General features: G+C 32.7%; 3 protein-coding genes across 3 annotated transcripts in view; all 3 read left to right on the top strand.

Moving 5' to 3' along the window:
• Window positions 1–23204, top strand: part of LOC139526915 (uncharacterized) — a 350297-nt gene that overhangs the window by 226032 nt on the left and 101061 nt on the right. The window lies entirely within an intron of this gene.
• Window positions 3651–11199, top strand: LOC139526900 (potassium voltage-gated channel protein egl-36-like). The gene is made up of 2 exons (XM_071322049.1): window positions 3651–4258; window positions 10295–11199. The coding sequence occupies exons 1-2, from the start codon at window positions 3812–3814 to the stop codon at window positions 11138–11140; spliced, it is 1293 nt and encodes a 430-aa protein (XP_071178150.1). The 5' UTR covers window positions 3651–3811; the 3' UTR covers window positions 11141–11199.
• The window catches only part of LOC139526899 (uncharacterized), a 32920-nt gene continuing 30011 nt past the window's right edge, over window positions 20296–23204 (top strand). The window contains exon 1 of the mRNA XM_071322048.1: window positions 20296–20442. Coding sequence (XP_071178149.1) covers window positions 20391–20442 — 52 coding nt within the window. The 5' untranslated portion in view covers window positions 20296–20390. The remainder of the gene's footprint in view (window positions 20443–23204) is intronic.

The raw sequence follows: 23204 nt of genomic DNA, 5'->3' as shown, positions 1-23204 counted from the left end.
GCTTTTACACCCTCATGAAATTATTGAAAAATAGATTCAATCATTAGGTCAAACTCTGAATCGTGCCGAACCAAACAAAGTTTTGAAACTGTATCACAGAAAAATGTAGTTCTGCCATTTGTTTATCAATATAAAATAGAAGATGTGGTACATTGTATGATTGTCAATGAGACATCTCTTTACAAGATAACAAATGACACAGAAATTAACAACCATAGATCAGCGCATGGCCTTCAACACTGAACAAAGCCTATACCATATAGTCAGCTATCAAAGACCCCGAAATGACAAATCGTCAAATGTAAAACAATTTAAACGAGAAAAGTAACGACCAATTTTTTGTACAAAACAATGAACATTAAACAAATACTAGTATTTAGGTGTCAGATAGCCAATTACGCGGCCTCCAATTTAAACAGTACGTATGTAATAGTTTACTAACAAACAAACAAAAAGAAATTAAACTTTAATTTGGTGAAAGAGAAATATATTTAGACCATTTTGAGCCAAACTTCACTTGTCTACGAGTTTGCATTAATGCGCTACATAGTGTACTAATTTAAGATTTCCAGAAAACCAGGGGTTATTTTGGAGTAGTAAATTTAGCAAAGGCAATTCTTTCAAGGCTCAGCAGATTTTAAACATGGGTTGAAAATTGGCATGTAGAAAGGTAATACATGTACAAATCAGGATATATCTGGTGTCGATGAAGTTGAGCTTAAGGTTAAATATTTAGAAAGCTGTGAAAATTGCAAAATTTGGTTGATCAGATTTTTAATTGGTGGTCTGACACCTATATAACACTGCAACAAACACCAAACACTGAATCACAGGCTCCTGACTTGGGACAGGCACATACGTACAGGTACAACATGAGAACTAACTATTAAAATCAGTTAAAAAAGATTTACTCATCAGATGGATAGGAATAGAAATACATCAAACAAAAACACGGAGTGGACGTGGCCTTGTACTTGTACATCACAAGAACAAAAAGACACTACGTACAGATCTGCGAGTACTTGCAGTAAAAGACACTACGTACAGATCTAAGAGTACTTGCAGTAAAAGATACTACGTACATATCTGAGAGTACTTGCAGTAAAAGACACTACGTACAGATCTGAGATTACTTGCAGTAAAAGATACTACGTACATATCTGAGAGTACTTGCAGTAAAAGACACTACGTACATATCTGAGAGCACTTGCAGTAAAAGACACTACGTACATATCTGAGAGTACTTGCAGTAAAAGATACTACGTACAGATCTGAGAGTACTTGCAGAAAAGACACTACGTACAGATCTGCGAGTACTTGCAGTAAAAGACACTACGTACAGATCTGAGAGTACCTGCAGTAAAAGACACTACGTACAGATCTAAGAGTACTTGCAGTAAAATATACTACGTACATATCTGAGAGTACTTGCAGTAAAAGACACTACGTACAGATCTAAGAGTACTTGCAATAAAAGATACTACGTACATATCTGAGAGTACTTACAGTAAAAGACACTACGTACATATCTGAGAGTACTTGCAGTAAAAGACACTACGTACATATCTGAGAGTACTTGCAGTAAAAGATACTACGTACAGATCTGAGAGTACTTGCAGAAAAGACACTACGTACAGATCTGAGAGTACTTGCAGTAAAAGATACTACGTACAGATCTGAGAGTACTTGCAGTAAAAGACACTACGTACAGATCTGAGAGTACCTGCAGTAAAAGACACTACGTACAGATCTAAGAGTACTTGCAGTAAAATATACTACGTACATATCTGAGAGTACTTGCAGTAAAAGACACTACCTACAGATCTAAGAGTACTTGCAGTAAAAGATACTACGTACATATCTGATAGTACTTACAGTAAAAGACACTACGTACATATCTGAGAGTACTTGCAGTAAAAGACACTACGTACATATCTGAGAGTACTTGCAGTAAAAGACACTACGTACAGATTTGAGAGTACTTGCAGGAAAAGACACTACGTACAGATCTGAGATTACTTTCAGCAAAAGACACAACGTACATATCTGAGAATACTTGCAGTAAAAGACAGTACGTACATATCTGAGAGTACTTGCAGTAAAAGATACTACGTACATATCTGCGAGTACTTGCAGTAAAAGACACTACGTACATATATGAGAGTACTTGCAGTAAAAGACACTACGTACAGATCTGAGAGTACCTGCAGTAAAAGACACTACGTACAGATCTGAGAGTACTTGCAGTAAAAGACACTACGTACATATCTGAGAGTACTTGCAGTAAAAGATACTACGTACATATCTGAGAGTACTTGCAGTAAAAGACACTACGTACATATCTGAGAGTACTTGCAGTAAAAGACACTACGTACATATCTGAGAGTACTTGCAGAAAAGACACTACGTACAGATCTGAGAGTACTTGCAGTAAAAGACACTACGTAAATATCTGAGAATACTTGCAGTAAAAGACACTACGTACAGATTTGAGAGTACTTGCAGGAAAAGACACTACGTACAGATCTGAGATTACTTTCAGCAAAAGACACAACGTACATATCTGAGAATACTTGCAGTAAAAGACAGTACGTACAGATCTGAGAGTACTTGCAGTAAAAGATACTACGTGCATATCTGAGAGTATTTGCAGTAAAAGACACTACGTACAGATCTGAGAGTACCTGCAGTAAAAGACACTACGTACAGATCTGAGAGTTCTTGCAGTAAAAGACACTACGTACATATCTGAGAATACTTGCAGTAAAAGACACTACGTACATATCTGAGAGTACTTGCAGTAAAAGACACTACGTACATATCTGAGAGTACTTGCAGTAAACGACACTACGTACATATCTGAGAGTACTTGCAGTAAAAGATACTACGTACAGATCTGAGAGTACTTGCAGTAAAAGATACTACGTACAGATCTGAGAGTACTTGCAGTAAAAGACACTACGTACATATCTGAGAATACTTGCAGTAAAAGACACTACGTACAGATCTGAGAGTACTTGCAGTAAAAGATACTACATACATATCTGAGAGTACTTGCAGTAAAGACACTACGTACATATCTGAGAGTACTTGCAGTAAAATACTATACGTACAGATCTGAGAGTACTTGCAGTTATTGCTAGCTATTTAAAAACTAATATAATTCGACATGCGTCTAAGACTAAAGTTTTTTAAAAATAAAAAAAAAACTTTAATACCGATTACATAGTGACATGCAACGCATTAATCTTTCGAATAGTAATGATTACTCATAATTGCTAATGTCCTTATCGTCTAGACTCTGGTGGATAGTTGTGTCCTTGACAATCCTACCATATCGCCTTATTTTTATAATTGTTATTTCCCAAGTAAGCCATAATTGTTCGTCCAATATTTGCGCAGAAAGCTAATTATTTTTCAATTATAAACATATTCACAAAGAGACTAAAATTCATACATTTGTATATTTGTCATTTTCATAAATGATATTGTGCAGGAACAGATCCGTAGGGTAATATATGTATGTGCATATTGCAGACATTTCAGTTTGTTCGTAAACAAAATTACTGATATTATCAGTTTTATTCTGTTGATATCTCTCATCAGTAAAAACCTTTATAGTTTGTGAATGGCTCATTAATCTAATCAATTTTAACACAGACGGAGTATGTAAAAAAACCCTCAGTATATATTTTGCTGCAGATGCGGGAAACAAAACCGTTTGTAAATTACTAAGTAACTAAATGTTTTGCACCGAATAATGTAGCGAAGAGCATATAACATAACTGCATCTGTTATAAACCTAGTAAGCATGGATACGGTTATTCTAAATGTTGGAGGAACATTTTTTGAGATTTCATGGAAGCTTTTGAAAAGACATCCGGGCACTAGGCTAGCAGAGCTTTCTGAAAAGTGTTCAGAATTTCGAAAAGAAAAAAATGAGTATTATTTTGATAGGAATCCAGAAATATTTAACGTGGTTTTAGACTTTTATCGCTATGGTGAACTTCATTTTTCATCAAACCTCTGTACAAGACTGCTTCAAAAGGAATTACATTTCTGGAATATTGATTGCAGTATGGAGTCATGCTGCATACATCCTTACTTAAAACTTGAAAACCAAGTTCAATTGTTGGATAAAATAAAGGAACCTCGGAACACTTGCCACGAGTGTTTTGATACTCTCCCTCGTGGTGTGCGAATTCGGAGAAGGATATGGACTATAATGGAAGAACCATTGTCATCCAAAGCAGCGAAGGTAAATTTGTTTTAGAAAACTATACATATATCATAAAAATAAAAAGATTTAGTATGTTGTCAATGAAAATGACTTTCAACGAAAGACTTGATGACGGCTAAATTAACAACTGTAAGTCACCGTTTGAACTTCGACAATGAGCAAATCCCATACCGTACTATAAACTATAAAAGGTCCCGAAATAACAAAATGCAACACAATTCAAATGAGAAAAAATGGTCATATTATTGCTGTTATAAATAATCGTGCTTAGAAAATGAACACAATTAGTCATGAGTTACATTTTGTAGTTCTTTAGGACAACTATTATAAATATCTAACTTTTTCGAAGTAAGCACATTACATGTGTTCATGTACAACTATCTTTATTATAAACACTTTTAAATGTTTTAAATTTGAAGTTTTTATGACTTAACTCTAATTTCTAAACTGAAACGATCTAACAGTTACTGTTACAGTAACCTTCTTAAACTTAACACATTGTCAACCTAAACATGTTTATACTGAGGCATGTTAAGACTTAGTACTTAAAAATGTGTTAAAAAAGTGCACACAAGTCATTTCAATGTGCAATCTACCAAACATGACGGATACACTTATGTTCTCCGTACAAATCAGGCCATTCCCACTGAATTTGCTTAGCAAATACAAACAGAAGCAGGTCTGTAGTTGCAATTGATACCAAAAGACAAAAGTAGCTGATCTGTAGTTACAATTGATACCAAAAGTAGCCCACATTTTTCGCCTTATCCATTTAATACCAGAGCATAGCAACTGAATGGGCGTGTTTTCAAACACTGGCATCATAGAAGTTACACTTACTTAAACAGCTCTAGAAGAGTCTCGAGTAATTAGATGAATTACGAATTATACCAGTATGCCATTTTGAAAAAAGAACGTGGCCATCTTGAACAAATGTTTTTTTTTAATGGCCAGCACATTTTTCTTTAAAAGTATATAATAATGATGCTTTGTGCAAATTTTCATACTTGTATCATCATTTGAACTATTCCTTCAGTTTTGCTGGCTATATATATAATTATATTTTCCACTAAAATGTGTATGATCTAAACACTATGTATACAGTACTGAGTCACAGTGTAGATACTATTCTGTACGCTATCCGGAAGTCGCGATTTTCGAAGCGATGATTTCCAACTGGCTAACAGGACGGTTTTGCCTACGGTAACTTTTCTCATCATTTGTTTACTCCTATATCTACAAAGTGTTTTGAACATCTTCAAGGTATAAATAGCATCATAAATATGAGTAACTGTAACAAAAACATGCATTAGAATATAAAATATACGTGTGCATCACATCAACTTGGTAGAAAAAAGTTAAATCGATGGACAATTTTGCTCTCGTAGTACAAAGCAAATAAGCTTTTATTGTAAATATTTGCATCAGATTACAGTTAAATATATACTGTTTCAATATTCTTTTCGTATTTAAGTGGAATATTCGTATTTTCCATAAAAAAATATGTTTTCCTTGAGGATCCCAAAATAAATTACTGTACGATCAGTCTAGAACTGACTGTATTCTAGAAGCGATTTCAGATTTTTTGACTGTATGGCCAGTCGTGATTTTGAAGAAAAAACAACAGCAATTTGAAGGTATATACGTGTATATGTGATATTATGAACTATCCAGGGAACTATAACGTGTAATTACTTTCATCAGACAATACAAATATATTTCTGATGAATTTTATAGACGGCCAAATAATTGTATTTTGTTCCATCAGTCTTATTTAAAATCGAATGCCTAAAAAGTAATACATGATTCGCTTGTGGACTTTGTATTAGACCTTTTCAACATCTCTCGACACCTACAGTTGAGAACGACTACGACAGGTAAAATGTGAAGGGTCGTCTCAAAATTCAAACAAAATTGAGATATTATTGATTTTATTGCTTTCAATCATTGACAATGATAAAACTTTCCTACAGAGTCCAAATGACATCGGTTTTTTTAATTTATTATAAAGAAAATGATAGATTTTAAGTCACATTTGATCTTTTAGACGTTTAGCTTCTAGCTGTTCTGGTTGAATTTGGAAAACGAAAAGAACGAATCATGTTTTATTGTAGTTGATATTTATTAAACAATGATTATGTCGGTTGACAAGGAACATTAAAACGAGGGGTCAATTATATTTTTTTTTCAAAATTCATCAAGGAAAAACTTGACCTCGAACAAGATATATATCTTGAAGCGGAGAAGACCGTCGTTGATAAAAAAAAAACCCCAAAAAAAAACGTGATATTTACCTTCGACCTAAAAATCAATATGTAATTATGTAAAAATTGAATATGTACATCAACTAAGGTGAAGATCGGTGGAAAAACACAACGTTGGTCGTGTTCACAAGTTTGATACGGACGGACGGTCCAGTATTCTTTTTCATTTTTGAAAAAATCATTAAAGGTTTTACACCAACAAATTAAATCGTTATTGGCATGCGGCAAATATTTGGCGAAAGACTCACATAATCACAAAAGTGAAGAGAAAATGGGTTAGGATTCTGAATGATTGGAATATTTGTTTAATCAATTCAACATGAAATGTCGTGCAGATACATACGAAATAAGAATATTATATGACAGAGAAATATGTATGGTGGACGGATGCGGACGTTTCCCCTTTTCGTGTTTTCGGGGAAATCGAGAAAGCGAAATCGAGAAATCAAGAAATTGGGAAATCGGGAAATCAAGAAATTGGGAAATCGAGAAATAGAGAAAGCAAAAACGCAAAATCGAGAATTCATTTTGCGTTTTCGCGTTTTCGTGTTTTTTCTTACATGTTTTGGCGTTTTGCCTTCTTGATTTCTCGATTTCTCGATTTCCCGATCTCATCTATTTCCCAATTTCTCGATTTCCCTATTTCACGATTTCCCGATTTCCCGATTTCTCAATTTCTCGATTTTGCTTTCTCGATTTCTCGAATTCCCAATTTCGCGTTTGCAAAATGAAAGGAGAAGTCACAAAAACGCGACTAGGCGAAATAAATGGCCGCATCCGGCTTACATATATATATTAATATATTTATTTGGTTGATATATATTCTTAAACTATATAAAACCGCCAATCCCATATGTTACGGAATGATTATCATGATGTTTTTTTGTCTTTGAGACGACCCATCCATTTTACCTGTAAACTGTAGGTGTCATTAGTCGGTGTCGAGAGATATTGAAAAGGTCTATTAGTGTATCGTTACAGTTACCTGTTTAGCTATTACATTTTTAAAGATTATTTACACCGTCCGCCGTTGACCAATTGATGATAACATAAATCAAGCTTGTCTTTTAAAATAACAAAAAATGGATATGATATAATTTTGGTAAGTTTACAGAAATAGAAGGTCCATAATGCATTAATCGAGTAAAAATGGAGCAATTTCAGAAAACTTTAATGATTAGTTTAGGAGGTGTTGGAAATGCCTGATGGGTGCCCCCATATAAAGTAAAGTTCAAGTCCGCATCTTATATAAAGTAACCCCATAAAAGATTTTTACTAAATTTCGAAATAGACGGTACACAATACAGTCATTATCATTTATGATAAGAAATCCGAATAAGATTAATTAATAGTTATATCAGTGACGGATTCAAAAAAAGTTTGAAACCCTTTTTTAACTATCAATTCATTTGTATGGGAACATATATTTGGAATCCCCTTTTCTCCTGGATTGGACCCCTCTCCATTTAAAAATGGCCGGAACCCCCAATGTATATTTAGTGGTTTATGAGGAGATGCGCTTGCAAAACCGGCGAATCATATTGTACCGGTCCAACGGACGAACGGAAAGACGGACTTCTTTATCACTATAACCCCCCGCATGAAAAAGTGGTGTACAATTGAGTGTCAAAGAGACATTTTTCTCGTTTGAATTGTTTTACATTGTCTTATCGGGGTCTTTTATAGCTCACTATGCGGTATGGGCTTTGTTCATTGTTGAAGGCCGTACGGTGACCTATAGTTGTTAATGTCTGTGTCATTTTGGTCTTTTGTGGATAGTTGTCTCATTGGCAATCATACCACACCTTCTTTTTTATATAACTCTACATCTTAAACAAAGTGAAGGAGCTGTGATCAATTATAGGCTACAGTACGGCCTCGAATGTGTGTAAATACATGCATTTATATATAACAACTAAATCTGTGTGTTTGTACAATTTTAAGTATAACGGAGGACATTTCTGAAACTTATATACTAGTATACATCAAACCTTCCTCTTATTTTAGCAACATTTAAACATCCTTATACTTAATGTAGTAAGTCGAGTACACCCTATCAAGCTAAAACATGTTTCATAAGTTTTCAGGATGTGAATGTATTGAAATATATTTGTGTTATTTAGAAAAATGCCACCTTCTAATGTATCGTAAATAACTTTGAAATCACCACTAGAATACAGTGACATAAAGACTGATCATACAGTTTTAAAATAAACAAGCGAGACTGATCGTACAGTGAGAAATTCAAACAAGTGTAATTTTCTTATTTCTGGCTTCAAAGATCTGGTTGAAACTTTTACCACCGCTTAAAATATACTTCATTGAGTTAATTAAGTCTGGTTTTTACGTTAATTTGTACACTAAGAGGGTAAAAAGATGGTTTTTAGGTTGGCCGACTGATTTTTCTTAGTGATGTACTTGAAAATCTCTTGATTAAGGCAAAGACACGAATATTGAATGTGCGGAATTTAATTCTAAACCATTTTAGAATATCGATGTCGGCTGAATTAATCATTAAGCAATGTACAGATGATCAACTTACCGTTTAATTCAGTATACCCATCAAATTTAAAATGTGATCCAAAAAGTTCTCGCTTCGAAAATCGCGACTTCCGGATAGCGTACAGAATAGTATCTACACTGTGTGAGTGTGCCCTGTAGATATAACTTTCATTTTGAATATGAAATCTAAAATATTGTTCCACTAACATTTAAGAAAATTGTATCCATGACGACAAGGTATCTATCTAGAGAGAAACTGCATTAGATATACATTTGTACATCGCTAAATAATTCAGTGATAATTTGACAACTGTAACAGTTTAATTTCCCGAGTCTATAGCCAATCATATAAACATTCTGTGTCATAATTGATTAGATTAATATTTATATAGGTTTTTATTTGGTAGAAATGTCAGCATAATTAAAATGATAGGATCACTAATTGTGTGTACGAACAAACAGAGGTGACTGCAATATGCACATAATACCCTGTGGATCTGTTTTTGTTGTTTATTTTTTAACAGTTGTATTTGCTGCAAGTTACAAATAAAATAGGACAAAACTTATTTTTTTTTATGGAATAATACAGTCATGTGTCTGATAAACGTTGGCAGAACTATAATAGATATTATAACTTGCTTGGGAAAATTAATCTCTCTCTCTCTAATCTCTCATCCAGTTGGACTTACAATTTATTTATATTAAAAATATCCTATGATTGCCAATTCGATCCTAATAGGTCAACATATGGCTTTTAGCTACAATGATCAAAGTCAATACTGTATAACAATATATTAAAGTCCCCAAAAAGACATGTTATACATTTCAAACGAGAACACTATAACAACATACATGTACTTTTAATTCGACTTTAATGTAAAGCAATATATATCTGTTATTGTAGGTTATTTGCTAAGTAAGAACTGCCGTTTTTTTTTGTCATGTTACATGTTGACAAAAAAAAATTGTATACATGTATATATATATCAAGGCATGTGTTCCCGTGATCAATCATGGCTTGTGTAGTATTTTAATACTCTGTTCAGCTCATTTTCCTTGGAACTGTTCTTGACTTTACGTATTACTTTTAGTTTACTAACTTAATGTTCATGTTGATACAGTAAGTGAACATTGGTGTGCTATTCTAATAAAAAAAAGTATGGTGTTTTGTATAGCTTAATTCACTGTTTAACTTGTGAAATAAACTTTTCGGAACGTCTCTTGACTTTTTATACCAATTTTAAGTAACTGATGACAATGTGTACTTAATTTTCATTTTGAATTGTAGGTGTACATGGTGTTCTATTTCATGGTGATCCTGATATCTACGGTTGTAATTCTTCTTAGCACTCATGAAGATTTCCGAGAAGAGAGACGTGAATTTAACGGGAATTCAACAGAAATGAGAATCTATTTACAGGCCCATCATGTAAACGAAAAAGTAATCACCTTTGTTTTGAACCGACCTTTTCAGGTTCTGACTATATTGGAAAGAATGACCGATTTATTTTTCATCATTGAAATGACTGTTCGCTTTTCAGTCTGTCCCTGCAAGAAGAGATTTTTTAAAAGTTTCTTGAATGTACTTGATCTAATAATTAACATTGCAATTATTGCGAAATTTGTTCTAGAGAACTATTACATTGCCATCTACAAAAGTCAAATATTATACATTATGTTTGCAAGTTGTCATGCAGTTACAATATTCAGACTTACTCGTGTTTTCCGGTTTGCATTGCAATCTAGCGGAATTCGAATTTTATTTCTTGCATTGTGGGATAGCCTTAAGGATCTCTCTGTGTTACTACTTATGTGCCTAACATTGGCAATACTCTTTGCGAACATGATATTCTATGCCGAATTTTCAAACTTCACGTTTTCAAATATGTTTCAAGGAATTTGGTTTGCTATTGTTACCATGACAACTGTCGGATATGGAGACATATATCCTGTCACAACACTCGGTTGTATTGTGGGTGCTTTATGTGCACTCTCTGGAATAATTATTTTAGCAGTGCCTATCGCTATTGTAGCCGGTAACTTCACAACGTATTACAAGAAATATACGGAGTTTCAAATGATAAAAGGAAAAGAAGATGATAGACCTTTAAATCGATCACAAATATCCATTTGAAAATATCGGAAAGGTTAAATTTAGCACAGCGTGACCCAAAGCTGAAAGTTAAAATTTAGCTGTCTCGTTATATCGTTTTTAACAAACAAGCTTATATCAATTGTCTGTGTTATATATGAATAAGTAGTTCATGCACTAGACGAATCGAAACAATTGGTTTTGATCAATGGATACAGAAACCAATGTCTACATTAGATTAAATTCACATGTCATTGAATGTTAGATTTCTAAAATGAAAGATTCAAAATCATTATTAATCAGTCTAAATGTTTATATCATTATTACTACATGCAGTGAAAATCTAAAAAAAAAAAAAGTGCTGATTTCCACATGCTCTAGTTACAGATGATTGATGCAAGCCATACTATATCGTAGTTTAAACATGATTGGGCATTATAATCGTGCCCGAGCGCTAGCAATAGGGAAGATAAATAACCACGAATATAATGCCTACCCATGTTATAGCTACAATAAATTATAGCTTGCATTTTACCATTTCGATTCTGATTAGGTAAATTCTATGTCCGATGTGTATAAGTGTAGACCATTTGTGTAGGCTCTTCCATTAAACCTCCATATTTTGATTATTAAATGTAAACAATCAGATGTCTCGCATTGTGTTTTTTTTACAGAGGGAAGGGTTTTGAATAGCCTGCATGAACGTTGTCGTATCTCGGTTAAATATGTCAATTGCGAATTTTAACACATTGTAGTTTTGATGTATAACAACATGTGCATCATTTAATAGTTTGAAAGTGTTTTAAGTTGATTAGATATATAAAATGCATTAGTTATCTCGTTTGAAATGTTTTACATTGTCATTTCGGGGCCTTTTATAGCTGACTATGCGGTATTGGATTTCCTCATTGTTGAAGGCTGTACGGTTATAGTTGTTCATTTTTGTGTCATTTTTTCTCTTGTGGAGAGTTGTCTTATAGGCAAGTCGGCAACCATACCACATCTTCTTTTTATATGCCAATTTGATGAAATTCTTTTTCCTATACTAGTCAATATATGCATGTGCAAACATATTTTATAAGATTTCGAGAATGGGGTCATTTACAAGGCGAAAAAAGCACATCATACTATAATTATTGGTAGTGTGATTTCGGATAAATTTTACTAATAAAATAATTGATCTGGGACTATTATGTCCCAGATTTAACTGATTTTCTATATATATTGGCATGACGATTGTATGTAGTATCTTGTATAGCTAATTTTAGTGTAAATAATGTGTATACATTTTAGAAAGTCTCTCTATTTGAATTTTTGTTATTATAGTGGCTCATGTATGTTTATGTTTTAAGATATTGTTTAATTAACTAATTGTACGTTTTATCAAATGAAGAGGTGACCCGTAAAATAAAATATTGTCTGTCTTGCGTAGTCATGTATTTTGTTCGAACGTTTATCATTATAACATATGTGTTATTTGGTTTACAATAATTTTGGCATTTTGCACACAGGTTCTTGAAAAGATATTCCTAATGTATATACCTTAATAATTTCTATAGGATTTGCATATTAGGGAAAACGTTGATATGATTGGTTGATAGAACTTTTGGTAGCTGATCTTGACGTTGGTTATTTTTCGATAGACGTACCGAACATTTCGTAACAAATGAAAACAAGATGGCGGCGATTATTACAACGGCGTTCACAAGTATACTTTCACTGCAAGTTAAATTAATCCTTAAATATAATAAGACACAAAACATTTGTTTGAATGCAAATAAGAGTGTTGGCAGTTTTCTTTTTATCAGATAGCAAATTTCATTGAGTACATATTTTTGCGCTAACCAGCAAATATATGCATGCGCCAGGCATATTCAGTGACATAAATATACAATTTACGTGTAATATAGGTAACAAGTGTAAAAAAAATATATTTCCTATCTCCAATTTATTTGAAAGCATTATAAGAATTAAACGGCTTTTTAAATGAATTTATTGGTGTATAAATTGGACCAAGTCACTCACAAACATAACATATATTGACTTTAATATTGATTCACTTATAGGGTCTTTGCATTGGAACTAAATACATTTATTTAAAAAAATTTGAATTTTCTTATGATACAAAAGAAAAAGTTGATATTCTAAATAGATATTTTTGTTCAATAGCTAGTCTAGATGAAGAAAACAAAAAAATTGTCCGACTTCGAGGATACAGGTATTAACATTTTGTCAGGAATTACTGTAACTATAAAAGACGTTAAAGATATTATCTCTACTTTAGATCCAAATAAAGCTGTTGGTCCAGACAAAATAGGTAATAGAATGCTTATAGCAGTAAAAAATGAAATTGCACTTCCCTTATGTATTCTGTTTAATAAATCGCTCTCTCAAAATATATTTCCGAAAGATTGGAAATTGGCACATGTTATTCCTTTATTTAAAAATGGAGATAAGTCAATGCCGTGTAACTATAGACCAGTATCACTTCTTTCTTGCGTGAATAGTTATCAAAGGTACCAGGATTATAATTTAGTACGCCAGACGCGCGTTTCGTCTACATAAGACTCATCAGTGACGCTCATACCAAAATATTTATAAAGCCAAACAAGTACAAAGTTGAAGAGCATTGAGGATCCAAAATTCTTAAAAGTTGTGCCAAATACGGCTAAGGTAATTTATGCCTGGGATTAGAAAATCCTTAGTTATTTTTCGAAAAATTCAAAGTTTTGTAAACAGGAAATTAATAAAATTTATAAAATTTGAGCAAGGTAATAGAGAAAATAATATATAAATGTCATATATTCAATCATTAATAAACTTTTGTATAAATTTCAGTCTGGTTTCCTACCCGGCTGCTCTACTTTTCATCAACTAATTGAGATGTAACATTCTATCGTGTATGCTTTAGACAATATATTCTTTACAAGTTTAACTTTTGCTGATTTAAGCAAGGCATTCGATCGAGTATGGATAAGGGGTCTACTTCTGAAGTTAGAAAGATATGGTATAAAAGGCAATCTGTTAATATGGCTTGAAAGTTACTTAACAAATAGAACTCAGAGAGTAGTGTTAAAAGAGATGACTTCAGAATTAGGTAATCTTAAAGCTGGTGTTCCACAGGGTTCGGTACTGGGTCCTCTTTTATTTCTGATATTCATTAATGACATTGCAGATGATATGATTGGATTAAGTAGAATGTTTACAGACGATACATCTATTGGACATACTGCTCCAGATGAAACTACTCTCCAATCTATGATAAATATCGATCTACACAATATTAATTCCTGTGCAAATGATTGGCTAGTTAAATTCAATCCAAATAAAACTAATATCATGTTATTTAGTAAAATAAATTAAAAAAATAACTTGAGTTTTTATTTTGGCGGAGTTCAGGTAGATACAGTTACTAGTCATAAACATTTAGGCATACTTTTTAGCAGTGACTGTAAGTGGACCAAGCGTGTTCACTTGATTCTTTAATAGAAAAGGTATCAAAACAATTAAATGTTCTTAGACGTTTGAAATTCCGACTAAAAAGGGAATCTTTAGAAAAAATATTCTTAACTTTTATAAGGCCTGTTCTAGAATATTCTTCTGAAGTTTAATAGGGGTAATTGCGGACAGTTGAATTCTGAAAGATTAGAAAAATTACAACTGGAAGCAGCACGTATTGTCACTGGTCTAACAAGCTATGCTAGCACTCAATCACTTTATTTAGAGACGGGATGGGACAAATTAAAGATTAGACGGGAAGTTAAGAAATTCACTTTATATTACAAAATTATGAAAGAGGAAGCCCCAGAATACTTATTAGATTTAATACCCCCTACAGTTGCAGAAACAAACAATTACAATCTACGAAGCAGTCAAAATATATATAAAACCTCTAGCAGACTTTCTCTTTATCAGGAATCATTTATTCCGTCTAGTATCAAACTGTAGAATTCGCTCGATTTAAGTATTAGAATTGAACTTTCTTTAAATATGTTTAAATTAAAAATAAACAGAAATATTATAAAAACAAATCACCCCCTACATATTTCAATATTGGCCATATATATTTAAATGTTTTACACGCAAGATGAAGAAACAAATGCAGTGCCCTTAACATGGATCTGTATCACGCAAATATTAAACCTATCGCAATGTGTCAATGTGGTTAATTATACGAAAATGCCCAACATTATTTCCTGTCGTGTAACAATTATACAGTGCAAAGGAATAACTTATTTTTTGAACTTAGAGAAGAAAATATACCAACCGACTTTGAAAATTTAATGTACGGCAATGATTTGTTTAATATGAACATAAACACGCTAATTTTTTATAAAAGTGCAGAATTATATTAAAGAGACCAATCGCTTTTCATAGTTTATAGACATTATGGTTAAATATATACCAATAATAATGTATTTAAATTACTTTTTGTTGACTTCAAATGCAATTGTTCAATTTTTCAAAGACATGGATCATCAATTTGATTTTATTATGAAATCATATCAGTTGACAACAACAATTTAATTTAATTTGTTCAAAATACAATTATAATAACTTACCTTTAGAGTAAATATGTTTTCCAAGATAAAACAACCTATTTGGTAGGTCCATCATAAAAATTTACGGTCAACTCGACTTTTATGAATCGATGAGCCATGTCGTTTAAATTCTTGTTTATTTCATGTCTTCATAATAATATTGTTTATGATGTTATTATTATGTATTTCATTTTTGTTCGGTTATTTATTATTTGTATGTAATGGAGAAGACGTTCTAAGTTGCAAAACTTGTGTTTAATCCTATTGTCAATGTTTTTGGACAATAAAATATGTTTAATTAATAGTTATCCCATAAGGACGCGGTGTGTCAGTGTAAGATCACCCCGATGGCCGGAGGCCAGAGGGTGATCTAACACTGACACACCAAGTCCGACTGGGATAACTATTTTACATCCCAGCTGTTTTAGATTAGACGAAAAACCATTTACAATTTATAAAATCTAGTTTAGAACGCCACACAACCATAACAATATACTTTATATATTACTATATGATGTATACCCATTTTGAACCCCAAACACGATGAGTAGATATCAAACAATGTCAACTCGCCCCACTTGCCAATCGGCCCACACTATATCGCCACTTTTTGAAAATATCGTCCCACTCTTGTTTACCGACTTGCTTCACTTTGAAAGAGTGTAAAATCAAATTGAACAATCAGTCTGAAAACTCACTAATTAACGAAAATGGTTAAAACACCACAGAATAAAGGTTTGACAACTCGCCCCACTTATAAAAAATTCTTGCTTCCTTTAAGTACGTCAAATTACTATTATTTCGTATCAAGTCGTCCTGGTGTAGTGGTATGTGTCGTGGCTTGATATGCTAAAGGTCTTGAGTTCGAATCCAGCATATACACTGGATTTTTTCTACGTGAATTTTAATAGATAGTCGTATAATTAATTATAAGTTTTAAAATGTTACAGAACAAAGGAAAGCATGCATAACAAAGAAACTCAAACTGGGGTGATCTGGTAGGGGTGATCCGGCTCAGATCACCCCTGTTAGAACAAAGGAGCTGGGATGTAACTACTCATCGTGTTTGGGGTTCAAAATGGGTATACATCATATAGTAATATATAAAGTATATTGTTATGGTTGTGTGGCGTTCTAAACTAGATTTTATAAATTGTAAATGGTTTTTCGTCTAATCTAAAACAGCTGGGATGTAAAATAGTTATCCCAGTCGGACTTGGTGTGTCAGTGTTCGATTACCCTCTGGCCTCCGGCCATCGGGGTGATCTTACACTGACACACCGCGTCCTTATGGGATAACTATTAATGAGCGAACTGGATAAACTCCGCCCAGTCAAGTGAAATAAATTGAGTAATAGTCTGTTGTTATTTATGTATTATTGCCATTTTGTTTATTTCTTGTGTTACATCTTCTGACATCAGAGGGTTGAGATCTCATAAGCATGTTTAACCCCGCCGCAATTTTGCGCCTGTCCCAAGTCAGGCTCGATCCTCTGGCCTTTGTTAGTCTTGTATGATTTTTAACTTTAGTTTCTTGTGAATAATTCGGAGTTTAGTATGACGTCCATTATTTCTGAACTTGTATACATATTTTTAAGGGGCCAGCTGAATGACGCCTACGGGGGAGAGAATTTCTCGCTACATTGAGACCCAATGATGGCTTTTGGCTGTTTTCTGCTCTATGGTCGGGTTTTTTTACGCTTTGATACATTCCCTATTTCCTTTCCCAATTTTAATGTTTGTGAGTGAATTGTTCGGACTTTTATTTGTTTGTGAGTGAATTGGTCGAGTTTATACACCAGTAAATTTCTTGAAAAAGGCGTTTCATCCTATAATATAACACAAGGTATTTAACTCGCATTTTTGAAAAAGTCAGCCGATCGCGAAATAATTACGATTGGCACACTTGGGTAGGATTGCTACGGATGATTCTGGCAACTAAAGTGGGCGTGTTATACACCATTGTGTAGAAAAATCAATTTAGATCTACGACATAACAAGTTTTGGTCGGGTTGACAACCGAGAATTTGGCATATAACAGAATATTTTAAATTTCAAAGTAGTGTTCTTTCTGAGACAAGTGCTTGTGATTTTGTAGCATACTAGTACTTTAAAAAATGCTATTAATCATTATCTTATTATACCGATAAGCCATATTTTTATTTTTTTACTGAAAAATGTTGCATGTTTAATTTGTCCGTCATCCTTTCGAAATTTATTAGAAGATTGACCTTTACAGAATAAATGACCATAGATGTGTTCCAACCGTTGTAGTCTCCAGTCTTCATTAAACAGTGAAGTTTGACCCCATTAGTCTGTATACCTACAAAACTGCCCAAGCACATATATAGCTAATATTGATTTACCAATTTCCGATTTTCCCTAAATGTCTAGTGAGGCTTGGTTTATAAATACAAAATGTATTCAGTTAACAAATTAAAAGTGTATTTGATATATAACTAGGCAGGACAAATGGATCAACAAGAATGAAGGATAGAAATTGATTGAAAACAAACATTGAAAAACGAGAACATTTGGGATAGGGACACAATGAGTGCCGTGCAAAGTGCCGACTATGGACCTTGCCCATATTTATATCCTCAATCGTTTTACAAAATTAATTAAATATTTGTCACTAGATATCATTATATAAATATGGCTACGGCCGTGTTTACTATTTGAAATTTAAAAATATGTTGAAGTCAACATTCAAACTGTAGCATAATGCTTTTAGAAACTTAAGATTCATTGAATGTGTTCTTGATATGCAATTAGTGGTTTACAGGGACGAGTGGTTACAAGATACTTACAACCATTAAAAGATGTCAAAGTGTAAATGTTATTATTGGAATCCATGACAATCGTTCTATATATATATATAAAAGGGAGTGTATAATAACGTATTATGAAGTACACAAGTGTCCACTAATGCATGGATCCATTGCTTTCTATGTTAGATTTCTCATTTTCATGCAGGCGCAGCGGCTTTTTTTGTTTGAAGTTCAGATAAAGATTATTGCAACACTTTATGGTGTCATGTACTGAAAAAAAATCAACATACCTTAAATGGCATATAAGAAAGAACTGGTTACCGGAACTTCGGATATACCAAAAACAAGTACATTAGATTTCAGAAACAGGCTAAATGTACCCTCTTTGTAAAATTTAGGTTTTTTTTTTAATATTCAAAACAATAAATCAAAAATAGTTCTACAATGATCACCAGTCATTCTGCTTTCGTTTGATACCAAAAATATCTAAATATTCTACATATTTTGAAAGTTACAATCATGCGTAGGAACAATTTTGTGTTTCATATGTACTACTTTCTGGTATGTCCTTTCTGGCCGGATCGGAAATAGTGGTGTTACACCATAAAGTTGTACAATATCATTGTTGGAAAGATGCGTTGAAGATAGAAAATCGGATGGACGTTTCGTTTGACGTCTGACCTGTATAGAGTGTGCTATATATCATTAGTTTATGTTTGCTTCTGATCTGATTAATATTGATTCTTTCTAACGAAGGCCTTTTTCGAATTCGCCTTATCGGAATCTAAAATACATTTAATCTCATTGTTCGTACACCAAATTTAAAACAACCGTTACGTCATTGGATGGATTTCCATTGTTTAGAACGTTTTAAATCAATCACAACGTTTTGGTGTACGCTTTTGAAACTATTACCCTGAATGCATTATATTCTGAAACAGCGAATTATAGGATGTGATATCACCATTTCTCTTTAATTCAAGTCATTTTGCTATTCAGATCTCTTAAGATCTGTACCACAATTTTCGTCTCATCCATATATCATAGTCCCTAAGAATGATTCAAAAGTGTAAAAATATCTAGATTCCAGATATAAGCTTGTTATGGATGTATTTACATCACACGATACTAGTTAAATGAATTGGTAATCTGATCATGGGGTTAAAAAATCAATTAAACGATACATTTTCTTTTTGGATGACTTGTATTTATTAATGTTTAATCTGCAGTCACAAAAAACATTCACTATGAAGACAAGAATATATTTGTACAATATATCAATATATGATATGAATAAGTTAAAACCATTGATGGTCTGTATGCAGCAAACATTTGATTTTTGCGCGGGGGGGGGGGGGGGGGGGGGGGTTGGATTAATTTGAAGAAAAAAAGAATATTTCCAGTTTTTGGAGAAATATAATTTGTAATTGACCCTGAGAAAAAAATGATTGTTTCACCCTCAACAAGAAGACCTTAATATACATGTATAAACCTGTCTCCCTGAGTTATGTCCACTTTATCTAAGTACCTAACATTCCTCTGTATTAACAATCCAACCTTATATCTATTTGTATTATTTTTGGGTTTACACCATTTACTGATGAAGGGGTTCCCCAAAACAAAAATATCACTAACGTTGCACATACGAATGAATGTATAGCTTTAAAGTCAGAGCTATATATAACGACAATGTTATGTTTTTAGAAATAGATTAATTCAGTGTATGTTAACAAAGCGCATATATTTGTTCCACATCCTTTCTGATAATATCATACCTCATGATGAACTTTACTGATCTTTACTAATCAAAATAATTTCATTATACAATTTGACCTGAAGCTATTGAAACACACTTAGATTTATTGACAATATACATGTATTTTTACAGTTGAGAGACATTTAAATTTAAAAATAATTATTGTATAAGTAAAACGTGGTCAGGTCACGTTTTAGGGACAGCAAATAAGTTACTGTTCCAAAATGAAGATGTGGAGATTTGTGCTTGTATATTTAATGGCAAATATACTAAACGGTAAGTTTAATTTTTAATATTTTTATGCATGCCGATTATAATCCCGTATATGATAATGCTCGTAAAACAAAGGCATAAATCAGAAGACTGTCAAAGAATATTTGTCACAGGTAAAAATATGAACGAAATTGTGTCAAAGTAATCCTGAGTGTGTTGATTAAAGGTCACAAATTGAAGAAGTACAAATATTTGCGTGTCCAAGCGAAGGGGGGCTTTGTTGACCGATGGCTATTTATTCACATATAATACATGTTACGAATATTGTAGCGGTATGTTTAGGTTAAACACTGTTTTGGTGGGCTTCCAATTTTACATCGTCCTGAACATGCATGAAATATTGGCCACTGGACGTTAAGCAACCAACAATCAATTTTTATATTGCTTGTCTTTTTTTGCCTGAGAAGCTTGCCATTAATAAATTAGTTGTCACCTGAAATAAGAATTTAGAAATCAGATTAAAGTGTGATTCTAAAAACATCAATAGGTTATTTCTGCAAGAGTTTGAATAAATCAAGAAATATAACAATACGACGAGAACATATGGAGAAGGTACATGCACATATACATGTATGAGACAGTTACATGTAAAAAAGCCTTCTGTAGCAGGAGCAATACTGCTGGAGATTCGGGGATGCGAACCACAGCTTGTTCTGGTTTGTGAACTGATTTAACGGAAACGACTGATGCCAAATGTGATGCGCTATAATATATCTAAGTAAATGAAAACCAAACACTGAAAACAATATATAATTTAATCATCAGAGTACAACTTGTATTCTGATATGTCAAAGGTGAATAGAAATGGAACATTCAATGTCTTCAAATTACCCGTACTATGAAGGCATGTACCGGTACTAAAATGTAGCAAATGTACTAACCTAAACGATGGTTGGAAATTTTGGCTTTTCTTGGTTGGACTAAAAGTCTGTCCTCAGGAAATTCAATAATTATCTCAAACCAGTTATGTAAAATATATAAGTTTCTCACAGAAGGTAACCAAAGATTTTGCGACGATCCAAATATTAAACTTTTCAATATAAATAAATATATTTAACCAATGAAATCAAATAGCAAAAGCTATGTAATGTAACAAATATATATTGAATAAACTTCGTCTAAATCATCAAATAAAGAAATATGAAATTTATAGTTTTAAACAAGGGAAATAATTATGACATAATAATCCTTAATGCCACACTTCAATCAGGAGACGCCACTGGACATTCAGCAAACAACAGTCAATCAATGAACTATATGCATACAAAAGATAAGCCAGATAACAGGGCTGAGATAACATACACAATCGTAGTATACATATGAAAAAGATGTAGTGCGAAGGCAAATGAGAAAACTCTGTACAAGAGACCAAATGACACAGATCTTAAAACAACTATATATTAGGTAAATAAATAGCAAAGCCCATACCGCATAGACAACTATTATAGTTTATCGTAGGACATACAGAAAATTCGTCCGTTCGGAACGGATCTCAACTTAAAGATGTACTTAGGTGAATTTAAAAAAATTAAGAAATTTAAAATTGATCCTAAAAGTCGGAATACCATTTGTTTAGGAACAAAGTAAGCACAAAATATTGATCTACTATGGAGCTCCTTTTCGAGATATTTGATTTTTTTATATGGCGGGAAAAGGCTGACTCGGACGTTTACCTATACATTTATTTGCATTTGCAATAATTTGCTCTCAAATCGAAAGAAAAGAAATCTTAAACTGCTGAAATTTTGTTAAATTACATGTACCTTTAATGAGCTGTTGAAGTAATATATGAAAAGAACAAATTGGTGTTATGGGGCAAAATATTTTACCCTGAATACAAAGTGGAGTGAAAAAAACAAGGAGTCCGAACATCTGACAAAAATCCTTAAACCTCACCTAAGTACATCCTGAAGTAGCTTTATGTATACGAGCCCAGGTCATTGTATACAGTAAAAGTACAAAGTCTTAAAATTCAAGCGAAAACCCAGTTAAAATAGAACAAAAGAATTCAAGCTCTTTGTAAGAGAAGGCGATAAATGCCTCCTGTGATGTTTACTATAGTAACAAAAATTTAACCAGTTAATAGAAACAAATAAAACGACAATTTTCTTCTCAATTATGAAGTGTTTAATTTTAAAAACACCATTTGCATAAGTTCCCATTATATCACATACAATTTTAATGCAATTTCTTATATTAAATAGTGTTACTATAAAACGTAAATTATATACTAAATTAAATCGTAAAGGATAGATATCCTTTAGTAACAATAATTTGCAAGAGTGAAATAATTAAACGAAGGCTCAATAAGAATTTGATAAGTAGATTTTCAATATAAATCAGTGTTTTCCAAAATGTATATTACATAATTATCTATGAAGCATAAAAAAATCACTCTGCTACATTAATATAATTCGAAACAGGAACGAAAACACGACAGCCGCTAATGAATTAGCACACATTAACCGACCGTGCGAGGAATGAACACATTAACCTATAAATACATGTAGTATACTTACATCCAGTAGTCTTCGGAAGATTAACATACGGTCACCATTCCCTAAATATAAAAGGCATTCACATATGAAGATAGTCATAAGATTCGTGAATGTGGACTGGGAGATTGGAATACGTAAAATGGTTCAACTTTTTGTGTTGGTGCACACTCACTCTCCCTTTTTATATATACATAAAGCAATAGCACGACATGAGTCTTTTAACAATACACAACATACGTACACAGTTGTGTAAAACGTTTATCTATC

This window comes from Mytilus edulis, chromosome 6 (genome assembly GCF_963676685.1).
Source record: "Mytilus edulis chromosome 6, xbMytEdul2.2, whole genome shotgun sequence".
Lineage (NCBI taxonomy): Eukaryota > Metazoa > Mollusca > Bivalvia > Mytilida > Mytilidae > Mytilus > Mytilus edulis.
Note: the sequence above shows the minus strand (reverse complement) of the source record. Positions and strands in the feature narration are given on the sequence as shown.